Genomic DNA, 19,293 nt, shown 5'->3' on the forward strand with positions numbered 1-19,293 from the left:
AAGTATTGATCTCCATGTCTCCAAATAAAATCTTCATACAAAATCTTCAAATCTCCATACAATAACCTCCCTAAAACATCCATTATAGTATTTTCTCCATGGTATTCTTCACCTTTAGCAAAAGTGGACTTCAAGAAATTTCTTCCCTTTGAAAGTACAAAAACAAATCTTCATTCAAGCCTAGATGTCAAAAGTCTACACAAATAGTCACTTTACTCACAAACTTAAAAAAATCCTTGAGCAACAAGAAAATCTTGACGAAAGTTCTCCATAAAATTCTCCATCAAAATGACCTCTATGAAAAATCTCCATTAAAAAAATGTAATTCATATACATGTTCAAGCATACTCATACTTTATGACATAAAGTAAAAAAAAAAAAAAAACAATTTTAAAAATGTATGCATTTTCAAAGACTTGAAGGCAAGTGATGAGGGAAGACCAACGAGGCCTATCTATTGGCCCAATTGAGCTTGAGAGGGAAAAAAAAGAAAGAGAAAGAAAGCAAGGAAAAAAAAAAAAAAAAAAAACATAACACCATCAGGCTTACCCTTTGGCTCACTTAAGCCTAAGGGGAAGAAAAAAAAAAGAGAATGAGGGAAGGATAGAAGGGGAAAAGAAAGGAAAGCTAGAGAAGCTCGAGGGAAAGAAAAGGACAGTAAGAAATGATAAGGGGAAAGGGAGAAGAAGATTACGTATATTGACAGACGCATATGCTTATTGCAAGTTTGCAGCATATATAGTTCGTAGTTGTAAATGTATAATATAAGATTATGCAAGAACTTGTCCTTCAATATATGTTAACTTGGTATAAATTAATATAACATCCAGAATTGTAACCCTTATTAAATTGGTTTCCTTTAAAAAAATTCATATATAAATAAAAAAAAAGTTCATTTAATTATATAAAAAAAAGATAACACAAAATCAGAATATGTGTATATCAAGATCTTAATTATTCAATCCCCCACTTTTTATATTGGCTTCCCATCCAACCAACGACTGAGGAAATCCAACGACTCTCGTGGTTTGTATTCAGGAACTGTATGCCCTGCCCCCTGTGCAAATAGATGAGATTTTATAATTAAATAATAAAATTTGTAGCCTTTCACATTACACGACTTAAATATAACAATTATATATATTTTTTCTATGAACAAAGGCTATAGAGGTAATAATCAACCATATTCAAAATCACTTCATCATATTATTAATAGTGTGCTTAAATGTTTTGCATTTATAATCCAAAGTACCTTGGGATTGAGTCTAGGCTACATGTCAACATTGTTGGTGAAATATATTATATATTGTTCATGCCATTCTACATGTCATCCATTTATCATACGAAAAATCAAATTGTTGGTATTTGTTTTTCCCTTTATAGTTATGTTCAGATGATCAATTTATAAAGTAGGGTGAGAATTTTTTTTTTTAATAATGTGGATGTCCAGACCAGCTTACGTGTACCTCGACTAATCTCAGTGATCATTGACAAGCAAACCTAAGACCTGATCAGTTGAGCTACCCTTTAGGGTTAAGCATGGTGACATTTGTTATCATAAATAATGACACTGAAGGATACACCTTTTAATAACACTTTAATTAACCGTAACTTGAGATATTTTACAAGAAATATAAAAGGTTAACATTAGCTAAAGTTTATGTATTAAGACTTGTTCATGATTTTAGCTTTGGTGTGAATGCTATAATAAGTGTTAAATTAATTCACTAAAGATAGTGGTTTAGCCTTTTGTTTAGTTGTAACGGCAATAGCTAACCTTTAGAAGAAATGTCTTCTTTCCTCTTTCTTGTGATTAGCTTGGTGTGATGTTTTAATGATAGGGTTCATGGACATCAAGGATCCTCTCTGGTCGAGTTATGATGTTGTTTATTTAGAATCAATTTGTCATATTTTTAGAAAAATCTAAAATTTTTATTTTTTTTATTTGCTTCAAATTAATTTTTATTTGTGTTTTCAAATCGTTTTGATGTGCGTTAATATGCTGATGTCAAAATAATTTTTTAAAAATAAAAAATTATTATTTTAATATATTTCCAAATAAAAAAGTCACTTTAAAACACTCCTCATTAACATGTAGATTTGTTACACAAAAATTCTTCAAAAAGCTTTTATTAATATTTAGGCTTGATTTTGCTAAAACTCTTTTTAACCAACCATTATAAAAAACATTAATTTAAATTTTTTTTATCAGTTAGATTATCCCCTGCTATTTTGGTTTTTTAATGAATGACAAGCTTTCATTTTTCATTTTTTTTTTTTTTAAAATCAAGTTTGCAAAAACGCTTAATTTTGAAGTGCATCCGAATATTATTATCTATGCAGAAGTTGTAGCAAACATAGTGAGGAGATGAGGTTTTCATACCTTGACGGTGAGAAAGGTTAGGTTATTGTCATATCCTTGCAAGTATCTGTAACAGTCAAATTAAACATAAAATTCAGCCACGACGAAAGAGTATTATTAGTTACACAGACAAAATTAATCTTTTGCAACTTTTTTGTCCGGAAAAATGTTCTATATTCTATCCATTAAAGAAGCTAAGATGTTTATAATGATGGAGAGTGTAATAGCTATTATTTTTTAAAATATTTTTTTAAAAAATATATTAAAATAATTATTTTATTTTTAAAGATTATATTTTGATATCAGTGAATTAAAATAATTTAAAATCTTTAAAAAAAATCTAAAAACATTTTTCAAATAAAAAACAAACAAATCTTAATTTGAATTGATAACAATTTTACCCGGCAACGTGTTTGTCAGACATCCAAGACCTCCATTCATCTACTATCTTGTATCCAAGTGACCTTGTCCACGCTTGCGTACCAGTGAATGGCACGCACAAGTCATGGTCTCCACTGTATGGAAAGTAAATAAAACTTAGATTTTCACAAACTAAGAACAATAATTACTTCTCTTTTTTTCCCGAAATTGTGGAAACAAAAGGAGGAGAACAGAAGGGTTTCTATGAGCAAAAGAAGAACAACATCCGATATTGTTTATTGAGTATAACTGGAGAACTCCCTCAAACTTAAAAGACTCTTGTATCTGTAGAAGAAAGCACTTTAGATCCTTGAAATATTCAAATATATATATATGTGTGTGTGTGTGGGGTTTAGTTTTAGTTAGAAAAAGAGAATAAGAATCATTCATAAAATAAAAAAAAGTGGTAGAATCCAACTTCAAGAGCACTAACTATGATAATAAAAAACATCAATATATTGTTATGGTTTAGTTTTAGTTAGAAAAAGGGAATAAGAATCATTCATATATAAAATAAAAAAAGTGGTAGAATCCAAATTCAAGAGCACTAGCTATGATAATAAGAAACATCAATACATTGTTATGGTTTAGTTTTAGTTAGAAAAAGAGAATAAGAATCATTCATAAAATAAAAAAAGTGGTAGAATCCAAATTCAAGAGCACTAGCTATGATAATAAAAAACATCAATATTTTACTAAATTAAACGCTATTGTTTTTTTTATTAATGCAGGTGTCTGGATAAGTTTATTTGAATTTCGACTAATTTTACGGGTCCTGAAGTTAACATTTTTAGAAGTTTTCAGTGATTCTAAGATTTGTAAAACTCAAATTAGTGTTTTAGAAAACAAATTCAAGATATGACCAGTTAAACTATATATCTCAGAATTAATTGAATACTATCTTGGAAAAACTTAGATTATTATATTAAGTTTTAAGAATAGATTTTATCAAAGACTAGTAGTACATTACCTGTAAATAAGGGCTCGATATCCTTGGGCGGTAAGATTTTTATGGTATGGAAGCATGCTTCCGGCGCTGTATCCATTATATTCTATTCTGTCAGAGCATATTTGCCAAGGTCCGGCGATGGATTTCTATCATTTGAGACAAGAAGAACATTAAACAAAAGAAAGCTAATTCAAATCTAGACGGCAGGATCGTGAATTCGGAAAACTTACCGGCTCGGCATGGATTGCTTTCCTGACAGATTCATCATTTAGCCATGTAGTTGCAACTTCGTCGTTCTGTTTTACAGCAAATTAACAACTGGTAAGAACAAATAGGATCTCAATATAGATAAGTTTCCAGGGCTTGTTGAAAGGGTTTTGAGGGACTTACAACGCACGGGACACTTCCTTGCAAGGCAAGTTCCGACCACGATGGGAACTTACCGTCCTTTTCAAACGCCCACAGCGGCCATGCACGGCCAAACATCCTCTTCCTCACCTTGAGGGGCCTGTCGGTTGCCCCCAGTTGCTGGAAGCTAATCGGCAAATTTGAGCTTGCGTTTCCTTTTGCATGTTGATCGGATGCTGGATCATGGTAACAAGGCTCAAGGATGTCATAAATGTTTAGCCCCGAGAGAGCCTGAGAAGAAACCCAGGGCACCAAAACTTGATTAGCTTGCTTGAGATGTTGAAATCACAGGTATTAAAAGGGTAAGAAAACATCATCTTACTTCGTCAATTTTACCGATACTATTATAGCAACTAACACTAGCATTTTGATAATTCCCTTTGCAGGCACGTTCAACTTCCTGCAAGAGTTTCCATGATCGGCTGCATTAACTAAGAATGATTCGGGAAAGGTAAACATAATTTAAAATTTTCATTGTATAATTGAAACTATTAGATCTATATTCTCTAATGTCCCGAAGGAAGGAAGGATATATGACACATCATGTAATACAATATTACATGACTCGTGTTTTATTGCGAGCCACATATTTTTTTTTAAGATACATAAGTTTTTTTAACGTGTTTTTTTAACATAAAAAATCTAAATTTAAATTGAAAATTTTATGCAAGTACTTTATCAAATAAATTGATAATCATCTGTGTTAATAAATGAAAAAGAATCATTAACAATAAATAAAAGCAAAATTGAAAAAATTAAGAGATAATTATAAATCAAGATATTTGGTCCATACAAGCACTTAATTAATTAAATTGTTAACTATTTGTGTAAATAAATAATCATTAACAATAACTAAAAGCAATATCAAAAAAATTGAGAGATAATTGTAGACCGAGATATTTGGTTTGCAACATAGGACATTTACCTGAATGTATTTATTGAATTTATTTATTAAAATCAATCTTTTATTAAATTAAACAATAATAGAAATAGATACATACATGAAAACAATTGAATAAAATAAAGAGAAAACTTATCATATAAGGTTGCATAAATTAGAAATATCATCTAAAAATAAATACTTTATATATTTAAAAATAAAAATCATCCATATAAAACAATTATAGATAAATCAGAATAATATCTTTAAAAATATAAACACAATTGTTTTTTAAAAAAACCATATTAAAAAAATCCTACAAAACTTATGGCCTGGGATAATAATGTATGAGGTTAGGATAACTTAATAGAATTTTTTTTTTTGAAAATAATCACAAAAACAATTTTAAAAAAAATAATAATGTCAAATAATAAAATAAAAAAAAAAAAAAAAAAAAGAAATAGATACGAACCTGTATTAACTTTCCAATCTCATGACTTATATCATTAGACTACAAGCATAATAAATTATAAAATTATAAAACTTAATACTTAAAAAAAAAAAAAAAAAAATTAACCAAAAAAAGGGAAAAAAGTGTAATTTAAACTTTCACAGTGAATAGTCTTTTTTATATATGTGTGCACAATAGTATTTTTGCAACTCTTCGTTGTCTTTGTTAATAGTGACAGGTGAGGAAAAAATAAAATGAAATGTGATTTTCTTACCTCGAAAATGTCGTCCGAGAGAAGGCCCATCCCATGCGCAAAAGGGACAAGAGCACTCAACCCCTCAAATTGGCTGCCGGACACTCCATTTCCTATCAGGTAGCCCTGCATCAAGAATTATATCTGCGATTAGCACTTTCACCATTTATTTTTCCCATTTTCTTTCAATCGGCCCTGCTTGCATTTTTTTACAATCTGTTTTTTTTTTATTTATTTTAAATTAATTTTTTTTAATATTTTCAGATTATTTTAATATGCTAATGTTAAAAACAATTTTAAAAATATAAAAAAATATTATTTTTTTGAATCTGTTTATTTTTATTTTTGTGTTTTAATATTTTTCTCATTTTATTTCAATTGGCCTTGCTTGTATTTTTTTTAATCTGTTTATTTTTATATTTTAAAAATAATTTAATTTTTTTTAAATTAATATTTTTTAATATTTTCATGTTATTTTCATGTACTGATGTCAAAAATAATTTTAAAAATTAAAAAAAATATTATTTTAATATATTTTTAAATTAAAAATATTTTAAAAAATAACCATAGACACTCTCTCAAATAAAATATTACCTTGAAGTTGATAACAGGAACTTGACCTCCCTGTATTCCTGCAAAGAAAGCAAAGTTGTACACTTTCTTAAAAAAAAAGAATACCCCTTTTTATTTTTTTTTCTATATATAGTTTTGATATATCAATATAAAAATAAAAAGATTATTATATTTTTAATAAAAAATACTTTAAAGAAATATCATGTTACACAAATATCATGTGTCAATACTACAAATAATCGACATACCTTTCACCACTTCAGCAGAAAGTGTAGGCACGTAAATCCCTGCATAGGACTCTCCCGAGATGTAAAATTGATTGTTGACAAACTCTGGATACAGCTGAAACCACTATATTGCAAAACAAACAAATCTTAGAGCTGAAATAATTAATTAAAAAAAAGAATCCTTTTTGTACAGAATTTCATACGTATTTTTGAACTAGTTTTAGCACATTAATCCTAAACCCACCTCTATATATATATATATATATATATATATATAAGTTGTTTTCTTTTATTTTCCTGGCCGGTCTTGCGTTTGTCGATGAACTTAAATTACCTTGAGGAGAAAATTATGCGTATCAGCAGCCGTTTGCAGGTCATCGTTTATGTATTTGCTTTGGTTTTTGGAGTAAGACATGCCAACCCCGCATGGGGAGTCCAAATAAATAATGTTTGAAACCTATTTAAAATAATGACAATAATATAAAGTTAGGAGAAAATATAATTGAACTATAATTAAGAGGATAAATTGAAAAACAAATTAGAAGAATTAAATAGAACTATTGAAGTTATGACCTTGGACCAGCTGTACGGGTTGAGATGCAATATTGGCAGGCTTCCTTTAGGTTTCCCTTCTTCAAAATTGAATGGCCCTACAAGTATTCCAATGAAAAGGAACCAAGAAAAGAAAATTTAATAATGGTTAATGCATAAACTAATTTGAGGTTACTCTTAAATATTGAATCAAGAGAAAAAAATGGGGATTATATGTTTGTTTGTATGTAATTCTATATTATATAATTGAAGTTTTACCCATGAAAAATTACATAGCCAAAAAAAAAAAAAGGTTAAATATTAAAATTTTAGCTATTTTATCTTTTTTTATTATTATTATTATTAACGTGGATATTCAAGCTAGTTTGTGTTTACTTTGACTAATCCCACTAACCCTAAAGTTAACAACCATATAAGCTTCTAGTGGTTCTAAATTTATGGGACTTGAACTTATGATTTTTAGAAAACAAATTCAAATATCTCTTAAGATTTAATCATCCTATCTTTGCACCATATAATAGTTTAGTTAATTAATTTCTTTCAATATATTATATTATTGGCTAAATCATACACAAACGTCCACTAAATTTTGTTTAACATAATTTCTATTAATTACAGACATGACACGTCCAAATCATTTGTTTTTTTCTAAATCATATTTTGTATATATTTTCATCAACGTAACCTAGAAATGAAATAAAAAGAAATTAATTTTGGAGAACAAAAAAAATAAAAGATGGCATAAAAAGGAATAAAGCTCTATCCACTTTCCTTAGCTCTCCCAATATGGCAAAAAATCATCTTCGCTGCCTATGATGAAAAGATCCTTTCCCCCCTCTATTTCTCCTTAACTCGTTACCTCTTCCTTTCGTTCTCTGTGTTAACTTCTTATATGATCTAGATCTTAGAATATTGTTGCGGTTGTGTTTAGATCAGACATAAGATCCTAGATTGTCCATTCCATGGATGAGATGGACAACGAAAGCAGATGTCAAAGCAATGTCTTCTTCTTCTTTTTCCCTCGAAAGAGCTTGTCTTTTTCTTTCTTACACAGTACTTACTTTTTTCTCCAAATTATTTGAAGTAATTTGTAGCTTTTATCAGCATCAATATATGGGAAGCATGCATTTGATTTGTGCGCGCGCTGTGTGCTGTGTGATGTGTGTGTGCCCACACACACACGGGGGGGAGTACTTGTTCTTCACTAAAAACCACAGCAGAAAGGCCAAAGCGATGGGCCCTCGTCTTTGTTTTTGATATCATCATCACAGAACAGAGGATTGTGATGAATCCTTGGCCTAAATAGCTATTTTGTAGAGCAATTGCACGCGCCACTGAGAGAGAATGGTTCTCAGTGGTGCATGGTGTTGATAGCCATTTGGGCAACTTGTGGTTCGAGTCTCTGAGAGAGAAAAGACTTAAAAAAGCCAATTCAGTGTGAACTGATCAATCTTTGGACCTAATCCGTCGTTATCGACGAGGAAACATTTTCTTGTCATAAAGTCCAGATTAATACGAGTAATTAAAAACACCCACGAAAATAAATTTGAAAAACAAGATGTCTCTCTCAGTCTTTAAAAGTTGAGGTTGTGATGCATTACCATATCCTCATCCTCCCAAACTAGCCAAGTAATTCTATTGGATGAACTTTATAATACATATATTATTACTATTATTCAAGCCCGGAGAAAATATTAGGAAACAAGAGCCTAAAGGGCTTAATTTGTGATCGTAAAATACTATAAAACCTAGCTACAGACTTAAATGCAATGATATGTAAGTAAATCAATCTAAAATGATGAAGAAAGTATAAAAAAGAATGAAACAGAGTAAAATCTTGGTGGTTGATATGGACAGAGGCTTACCATGTTCATAAACGAAGCCGTCGAAGCTGGAGCATCCAGGGCCGCCATTGAGCCACAGAACCACGGGATCTTTGGATGGATTTCTCTCGGAAACAATGAAGTAGTAGAAAAGATTCTTATCATCGAAGGTTACATAGCTACAAGTTGAGATTTGAATAACAGTTAATATTTCTATCAAAACTCGCAGCAGATTCCATTAATCAGTAACACCTCTCTAAGTATGAAACTGGACACAACTAGATGATAAAAACCAAACAAATGAAGGGAAAATTACTTGCCCTGAGTAGTGATTTGATGGGAAAACGCCATTGAAACCAGGCAATCCTGTGATAAGCGAGCCCTTCGGAGCTGCTGCAACTGATGCAAAGTTCAAAAGGACGCAAATTGATATACCAGAAAAAAAGCTCCACTTACCCATTGCCATGATCACACGGACATCAATAATGTCTACCCAAGCCAGGAAGAATTGTTGACATGTAATTCCACTATATATATTATAGGTGGACCACCGGAGAGGAAGGGGGAGAGAACTTTTTTATATAAAACAGAAAGAGGGTGAGCGAACGAGATGATAAATTCAATGTGAGCTGAAGTGAGGACGTACACCACAAGGGAAGCAAAAGAAAACACCAAAGACGGGAGGAGATTGGCATAAAAGGCCAAAAATTTAATAAAGGAGCTTTTATACCAAGTTTCTCTCTCCTTCATGTGGTTTTTTAAAATATATTTTATTTAAAATGAGAAGTTGAAAAGTTTTATATTATTTCAAAAGTGTCTAATGTTTGGTCTGAAGCATTATTATATATTTGGAATATCCTATCGGGTCTAGAAAATACCAAAATGATATAATTAAGATCAAATAAATAACTTTATTAAGAAAACAAGATAAATAATAAGTAGTACATGTTTTTGACTTATTAATCATACACACACATACACAAATTAAAACAATCATAACTTTTCATACAAAACTCCAATATATACATGGTTGGACAAAGTGGAAAGACAACATTCTGAACTTGAAAATCACGTAAAATAGACTTATTTTCCAATGCAATAAAGTGGTGAAAAATTCGAGCTCATATTAGTCAATAGGATGAAAACAAATCTAAACTCTTCAAAACTCCTAAACCATTACTGAAGCCTTATTTGAAAACAAACAAACATATTTAAACCATTTTCATTCAATTTACAAGCCTCCAAACTCATTGAAGTTTCAATTGTGCTAATTTAGTTTCTTAAAACACTTTATAGTTATTTCACCCGAGCTCTCATAATTGGACCATCTAAATGCCCATACATATTAGAATCAACCCTCAAATCATGATGCATATCATCACCCTTGGGTTGGAAGTAATTTGTCCTCAAATCAGAATCATCAACATCTTTCAAGCAAGGTGACAAGTCTTTTACATTAAAAGTAACTGAAACATTATAATCACCAAGAAGGTCAACCTTATAAGCATTATCATTCACTCTTTTAATAGCTTAAAATGGTCTATCAACTCTCGACATCAATTTGGATTTTCACTAGCTTGGAAGTCTGTCTTTGCTAAGATGAATACAAAGAAGATCTCTTGGCGTAAATTTGACCATTTTTCATTCTTTATTAGCATGTTTGGCATACTTTGTTTTCTTCTCCTCAATATGAGATCGAACTTGTTCATGGAGTCTTTTCATCATTTATACCTTTTTAACCTCATCTATAGAAGTACTCTCGTCATTTAGAATAGGCATCAGATTAATAAAAACACAAGGGTTAAAGTCATACATAACTTCAAATGGTAAAATTTTTATAGGTCTATACACACTACAATTATAAGCAAACTTCACAATAGGCAAACAAAAGTCCCAACTCTTTAAATTTTTACTTATAACAACTCGCAATAAAGAAGAAAGTTTGGTTCATTACCTTGGTTTGTTCATCGGTTTGTGGATGACATGTGGTACTGAATAGTAGTTTTGTTCCAAGCTTCTTCCAAAGAATCTTCCAAAAATGTCTTAGGAACTTTGCATCATGATTAGATATAATACTTTTAAGGACTCCATGCAAACGTACAACTTCCTTAAAGAACAAATCAATAATGTTTACAATATCGCCAATCTTGTGGTAAGGTATCGAGTTTAAGATTTTGGAGAATTGATAAATCACAACCATAATTGAATCCTTTCCATGTTGTGTTCTATGCAACCCAAGTACAAAATACATGCTAATATTCATCAATAATTGCTCTAGAATAGGCAATAACATAAATAGCCTATATGGATTTTCCTTGCCCGTAGCTTTATTGCACACAACAAACCTCTCAATCATTTTGTGAACATTCTTCAACATACTAGGCTAAAAGAAATGTTCTTTCAGCAACTCATAAGTCCTCTTTTCACCAAAATGACCACTATCACCATCACTATGAGTCTTTCGCACAAGCAACTCTTGTAAAGAACCTAAAGAAATACACATTATGCCCATCTTGAACAAGTAACATCCATGCATAAAAAAACCCATCACAAGCTCCCTTAGTACATTCAACAACCACATTAGCAAAGAAGGAATCATTAGTATATTGATCTTCACTTGTTGAAAACCCATCAACCTTTCTTTCAACATAAAATGCAATGCATACTTCATAAAAAGAGCATCAATAATTACATCAATTTATCCCTTTTTATACTTAATGACATATAGAAATGACTCTATAAACTCTACCCACTTAGCATGTCTTCGGTTTAACTTGCTTTGACCCTCAATATACTTCAAGGATTCATTGTTAGTATACACAACAAACTCTTTTAGTAATGTGTTGCCATACCTCTAGAGCTCAAATTAAAGCATAGAACTCTTTGTCATAAATTGAGTAGTTTAACTATACACCATATAATCACTAAAGTATGCAATATGCCTCCTTTCTTGTAATAACACACCCTTAATTCAAACCTCAGAAGCATCACACTTTATCTTAAATGTCGTAGCAAAATCTAGAAGTGTTGAAACAAAAGCAGTACATAACTTCTTTTTACTTAACTCAAAAGACTTTTGTGCATTTTTGCTTCATCAAAACTCACTTTACTTTTTCAAACATTCAATCAAATGTTCAACTATAGAATTGAATTTCTTCATAAATCAGAGATAAAATGTATCCAAACCATGGAAACTCCTCACATCATAAATGCTAGTAGGTTTCAGCCAATCTTTATTGCTTTTATCTTTTCTTCGTCAACGTTAACCTCACTACTAAAATGATATAACAAAAAAAAAAAACATGTTCTTGATAGAAATGACACTTATTTAGTTTTTTATACAATTTAGCACAATGCAAGGTTTCAAATACAACCCTAAGATGCTCCACCTGATCATCAAAAGTTTTACTATACACCAAAATATCATTAGTATACATGACAACAAACAATTCAATATGCTTCCTCAAAACATGATTCATAAGTCACATAAATGTACTAGGTGCGTTAAATAGCCCAAATGGCATTACCATACTTTAATACAACCTGTTTTTAGTTTTAAATGATGTTTTCCACTCATCCCGCTTTTTCATCTTAATTTGATGATAATCACTCATCAAATCAATCTTAAAAAAAAAAAAAAAAACAACGCAACACTATGCAACTTATCAAACAATTCATAAAGTATAGGTATAAGGAATCAATACTTAATTGTTATCTTATTGATTGCATGGTTGTCCACACACATTTGCATAGTACCATCCTTTTTCAGCACAAGTAGGAACAAAACATGGACTACGTAACACTCACATGTAGCCATTCTCTAAGAGCTCACTAACCTACCTTTAAATCTCATTTGCCTCATCTGGATTACACCTATAGGCTAGTCAGTTAAAAAGTGAAGCTCCCGTCACTAAGTCAATAGAATGCTTAATCTACAAATAAGTGGTAAACCTTTAAGTAAATCTTTTAGAAATGCTTCTGAAAACTTTTTAAGCAACTTTATAATATATCTTGGCAATTTCACATCCTCTACTTACAATAACGGTTTTTACCCTTACTATAAAACAACCCCAATCAAATTTAATGCTTGCATGATGTCTCTTTTCTTGGTTAATATAAGCTGTTTACCCGATCTAACCTTGTTTTGCTGACTTCGTAATTAATCATCTCTAACTTGTTGAGAACTCAATGGCAACAAATTGACCTTCTTTTTATTCAACTTAAATAAGTATATTTTTCTATCTATTATAGGCTCACATCTTTATTAAATTACCATGGATGCCCTAATAAAACATGGCTAGCTGACATCAGAGCCACATCACACAAAACCTCATCATGATAGGTTTTGATGGGAAAAAACACACAAACTTGTTTATCACCTGAATCTGTGTATTCTTGTCAAGTCACTGTGAACCATATTATTTAGGATGTGGAATAGTAGTTAAACCTAATTTTTCCACCAAAGTAGTGGATGCAATGTTTGTGCAACTTCCATTATCAATGATCAATCCACACACCTTATCTTGAATCTAACATCTCATATGAAAAATGTTCTCATATTGTTCTTTGTTAACATCAACTTGTGCATTTAAAACTCGTTGCATTACTACAAATACCCTTTCGTTGGCTCAAAATATTCTTCTTGTTTATCATTTCCTATCTCATCCTCAACTTCAGTTTCGACCTCATCACTACTGACTAACTCTCTATGTTTCCCATATATAATCATAAAACTCTTATTCGGACATTCAAAAGTAATATGCTCATGTCCTAAACACTTGAAACACTTAATGTCTTATGACCACAAGGATATTAAGGTTCGATCACCTTTTCTTTACCCTTTGTAAAGTCTAAACTTGTACTCCCCTTACTAAACCCCACTTTCTCATCTTGTTTAGGTGCATTCCATGTTTGTGAAGATGTGGAAATATATTTTAAAGCATTCACTTCTATTATTCCAGTTTGAAAACTTCTTCTTTTTTTTGTCTCTCTACTATCGTCACAAATTTTATCACATCATCAAGGAAGATTTATGGTTGTTGCAACTCAATAAAATTAGCAATACCCTTCCTCAAACCGCCAATAAAGCTTGTTATGGTATGTTCCTAGGGTTCTATCAATTCATAACATATCATTATTAACTCAAACTCTATCACATACTCCTCTACACTAAAAAAATCTTGTTGTAATGTTTAAAGTTTTATGTATAACTCATGTTTGTAGTAATCAGGTACAAACCTCTTTTCCATCACTCTTTTCATAAACATCTAAGTAGTGATATCCTCCTCATTATCTCTTCTCCTCTGAATTGTCAAGTTCTCCCACTATAAATAAAGCAATCAGTAAACTCCAATGTAACCACCTTAAACTTCTTTTTATCAGTATACACATACCAATCGAACATCTTTTTAACCTTCTCAACCCACTCCAGGTACTCCTCGGGTGAGAACCTAAAAATGATGGAACTTTAAGTCTACCTCCATTAGGAGGGTGATTTTTATGTCTTCTCAATCTACCCCTTTCATCACCCTTGTCATCCCCATTTAACTTTAATTTAGCCTCTATGGTAGCATTTCGTTGCACCCTACGAGCTTGTCTTTATTGGGATTACAAATTTCTCCTTTGCATCATTTGCATAAGGGCATTTATCTGATCACAAATTCCTATCATTTCTTCTTGAATCTTGTTATTAGATCCTTACAACCCAATAAGTTGTGCTTATTCCAAAATAATTCCCCTTGGAACTTCATTCCTTTCTCTAGCCATAGTATATCAATTTCCCACAATTCACAAATAAATCTGAACAACAATGTCTTTCAACTCATATCAAAAATTCAATAAAAGAATATGAACAACCACCACAATCAGCAAGGAAAAAATCGTTCCAATCTAAATCGAAGTCAAAGAAAACAATTTGTTTTATTCTATAATCCTTGATATTTCTAATCCCAAGTCAGTCATATACAAAGTCTCAAATTAATTCTGAAACCATGCCTTTGATACCAAGATGATATGCCTTAGCTTCCTAACCTGAACAAACTAGCAATTTAATATGAAGATGAATGAAGATATATTTGGTTATTTGGTTATATGGTTTTTTTTTTTTGTGGTGTTTAGGCTAAAAATTACATGATATGTAATGAAAATAAGGAATATAGTAGTCTGAATGAAACTTTTTGATAAGTCGGAGATGTCAAAAATGAATTCCTATCAGGATAAAATGCCACACTCTTTGTAATTAAGAATGATAAGTCTGAATTGTTCTTCAACCAATTCTAGAAATAGAAGAACAAGGAAGAAAATTCTCAAAATAAGAAGTTGAAAAGTTTTATATTATTTTAAAAGTGCTTAATATTTTTCTTAAACATCTTTATATAGTTGGAACAACCCTTCAAGTCTACGAAATACCAAAATAACATAATTGAGACTCAAATAAATCACTTTGTTAAAAAAACTAGATAAATAATAAGTAGCACAAATGTTTTACTTATAGAACACAAACACAGACACACAAAAATTAAAACAACCATATTTTTTCATACAAAACTCGAATGCATGCATGGTTGGACAAACTGAAAAAATGATATTTTGAACTTTAAAACCATACAGAATAGGTTTATTTTCCAATTTAGTAAAGTGGTGAAACATTTGAGCTCAAATTTAAAACTCCCAAATCATGACCCAAATCTTATTTGAAAACAAACAAACTTATTTGAACAATTTCCATTCAATTACAAGCCTCTAAACTCATCGAAGCTTTAGTTGTGATAATCTAACTTGTTAAGGCACTTTGTAGTTGTTTCGCCCGAGTTATCATCATTGAACCTTCTCAATGCTTATACACATTAGAATCAACCCCTTTCATGTCATGTTAGAATCATAATGCATATCACGTTCGACTTCTTGTTCCATTCCACTTATTAAAGAGTGAATAAAAATACATATGGTGAATATTTAATTAGTTAAATAACCAAGTGTATATCTAAGATAAGATAATTGATTCATTACTATATATATATCAATCATACTATTTTTTCAAAAATACTGAAGAACTAACACTAAAACATTTGTATTAATTTAAAATCTAGAATACATTTTTAAATGGTATTGATAACTTTGGTTTGCATATGCCCTTATTTATATATATAAAAAATTCAATCAAGAAAGAGAAGTTGCAAAAATGGAAAAAAATAAAGAAAATAAAATTCATCAAGTTGAATATTTACAAGAAAAAATTAAGCAAAACTTTAGAAAAAGGAATAATATATTTGAAATCACCTCTAAGTTTCATTTATAAAAAAATTGTGAACTTTTTGTCAAGTAAAACACTACCAGAATTCTTATATTTACCAACAAATTTTTTTTGTCAGTATTTATACTATTATTTCGTCGATAATTAATTTACTGACAGGATCATAGACAAAAATGCTCAGTCGATGAATTTTTTGCTGGTAATTTTTTATCCGTCAGTAATTAAAAAATATTATTACTGATGGATTTACTAATGGGAAAAGCGCGCTAAAATAAATTTACCTACTTCATTCCATCGGTATTTCTCTCGAGAAGCTTGTCATATAACTGATAAAAATACCGTATGCAATTTCATTAGTGATTATTTAAAAATATTTTTTAAAAAATCTATTTAACAAAACTAGAAAAATAATTAAATAATTAAAATCTATTTAAAAATCCTATAAATAAATCAACTAAAAATTGATCTCAAATAAAAATAAATAAATCAAACAACAACATTCATACAATTATTAAGAACATAGAAAATTTTAAAAATAAAATTAAGAAAACATATATAATGAAAAAACATAAAAAAGAAGAAAAAAGAAAAATCTTACCTTAATGTAGTTGCGAGTGAAGCTGAGAAGAGAAAAAAATTCATACCATTTCATAAGAGGAGAAGAGAAAAGAAGAAAAGAAAGGGATGTTAATGTTTATAATGTAAGGGGAAGAAGAAAAAGAAGAGGCTCGTCTATTGTGAAATGAGGGATTCTAATCTTTTTATTAGGTCATTTTACCGATGATTTTATCGATGAATAAATAAATATTAATATTTTTAACCATTTCATACGTAATTTTATATGTAATATATAATTTAAATTTTTAATTTAATCAAAACATTTCAGAAACCGCCAAATAGCACCAACAACTTTTCAATCCGTCGGTGATTTTATCTATAATATTTAATTTAAATATTCAAGTTAATAAAAAAAAATTTCAACAACCCATCAAATAACATTGACGACTTTTCAATTCACTGGTAATTTCATCTATAAAAAACAGTAATTAACAGTGCAATTAAGAAATGAACAGTGCTATAGTTCTTTGAAAAATACCAATGGAATTTTCCATTAATGATTTCATTGGTAATTGACATGATGAACAATGTCAGATGTGAACAATTTACCAATGAGTTTATTGATGGAATTAAAACCATTGGTATAAATAACATGTCATTTTATTTTTTAGGTTTGTTTTAATTCTCTCTTTTTTTTTTCATTTTAATTCTTCTTAGCATAGAATGAAGGAATATTTTTGTTGATAAAATTTATTGTAATTTATTCAAGGAAACAAATTTTTTAATATTTTTATTTATATTTATTAATTTTTTTGGTAGAAAAAGTCAAGAAAATGAAAGAAGGGGCCCCCTTCTAGGAATCATAAAAAATTTCCGCGTCGTTAACGTGCCTCAAACATAAAGAAAGCCAATACAAGGCAGTGTTCTTGCAATTTGACTCGTCTTGTTTTTGAGGTGGTGGTGATCCCAAAGCGCCACTTTGTAAGACATGCCTGCTGGCAGGAAAGGCAATCTGAAAGAAATGATTGGAGCGTCAAGTCTATGAAAACAAGGGGGGCCCACCTAACTTTCCATTAATTTGGAGCCATTTTCTAAATTACTGGGACAGCCTTTTTGTCCTCTGCTCGAACCTACTCTTTCTTATTAAAAGACGAAAACAATCAGTCACGTAGAGAAATCTAGTGACTTTTTGGTATTGTTACAGAGAAAATATTCTTTAATTAACTAAATAGTTTTTTTTTTTTTTTTTTATTAGATTTTATATTTAGATCCCGTTTATTTGCTGAAAAATAATTTTTTTTAAAAAATAAAATTTAAAAAATAAATTATTTTTTTATGTTTGGTACTGTAATAAAAAATAAGTTGGAAAACACCTTTCAATATTTAGTTATGTCATGAAAAATAAGTTGGAAAATAACTTATTAATATTTTAGTTTTTTTTTAAGTTTATTAAAATAATGAGAAACAAAACTTATAAATTAAAAAGATGAATAAAAAAAATTGAAAAAAAAATTTATAATTTCATAAATTATCTAAAATAAAATAAATAATAATCAAAATAATAGAAATCAAATCTAAAAAATAAAAAAAATTGAAAGAAGATGAAGAAATTAAAATAAAATAATTAACATTTCATAAATTATTTCAAATAAAATAAGTAATAATCAAAAGAATGAGGACTAAATTTGATAGTTAAAAAAATTCAATTAAAAAATAATAAGAGAAAAAGCAAATAACAATTATAAAAATGAGGACCATAGTTAATATAAAAATTAAATTCTAAGGGATGAAATTGAAAAAACAAATATTCAAAACTAAATATATATAACAATTAAAAGTTTGATGATCAAATCTGATATAATCAGCAAATAATATGATATTTTTAAATTTTTCACAACTTTCAAAAAGTGTTTTCCGTTCAAAATAAAAAGAAAATATTTTTTTTGAAAATCAAAGCTAAATTTTTTCTTTAATTGGAAAGTGTTTTATGTTGACCAACTTCTCTAATAGCAAACAAACATAGGAAAATTTAAAATTAATTTCTCATAAACTATTTTTCGGGAAACAAACTCAGCTTTAATTACATTTCAAATCTTGAAAATAACTTGTTTTTATTTATTTTTATACAAAAGTCATCTCAAAATAATTTTACCTAAACATATATTTGCTAAACATATTTTTATTTAATATCTTCTTAATCTTTTTTTTTTCTTACTTATAAAAAGGTAAATTATATTTTTGCCTCTAGAGTTTTTTAAAAAAAAAAGTGAATTTTATTTTTATCTTATATTCGTTTTTTTTTTCCTTTTTAAAAGTTGTCTTTTATCAATTATTCTTATGAACCTGTTATTTTCCCTTTATTTTAATGTGACTGGAATATTCTTATAGATAAATGAATGTAATTTTGTAAAGGTAATTGATTAAGAATTTTTGTTGAATAGAAATTGATAAAATTAATATACTGTAATAGATAAAATAATTTTTCCTAATTTTCTATAAACATACTTTAACAGGTAAAATGAATTTCATCCTAAATAATATTCCACTGGTATGCTTTTCTTTTGTTTCAATATTTACTTTACACT

General features: G+C 29.3%; 1 protein-coding gene across 2 annotated transcripts; it reads right to left on the reverse strand.

Moving 5' to 3' along the window:
* Window positions 1–851: 851 nt before the first annotated feature.
* On the reverse strand, window positions 852–9,595 carry LOC118028912 (serine carboxypeptidase-like 20). Of its 2 annotated transcripts, XM_035032667.2 has the most exons (14): window positions 9,219–9,594; window positions 8,941–9,077; window positions 7,097–7,173; window positions 6,858–6,980; window positions 6,545–6,647; window positions 6,318–6,355; window positions 5,745–5,849; window positions 4,462–4,539; window positions 4,122–4,370; window positions 3,962–4,027; window positions 3,753–3,877; window positions 2,764–2,877; window positions 2,384–2,429; window positions 852–1,057 (listed from the first exon to the last, which is right to left on the reverse strand). In XM_035032667.2, the coding sequence occupies exons 1-14, from the start codon at window positions 9,362–9,364 to the stop codon at window positions 974–976; spliced, it is 1,491 nt and encodes a 496-aa protein (XP_034888558.1). In that variant the 5' UTR covers window positions 9,365–9,594; the 3' UTR covers window positions 852–973. The 2 variants fall into 2 exon arrangements, with proteins under 2 accessions (XP_034888558.1, XP_034888559.1); XM_035032668.2 differs by lacking the exon at window positions 4,462–4,539 and having other exon boundaries at window positions 9,219–9,595.
* Window positions 9,596–19,293: the final 9,698 nt, after the last annotated feature.

Source organism: Populus alba, chromosome 19, assembly GCF_005239225.2.
Source record: "Populus alba chromosome 19, ASM523922v2, whole genome shotgun sequence".
NCBI classification, from domain to species: Eukaryota; Viridiplantae; Streptophyta; class Magnoliopsida; order Malpighiales; family Salicaceae; genus Populus; species Populus alba.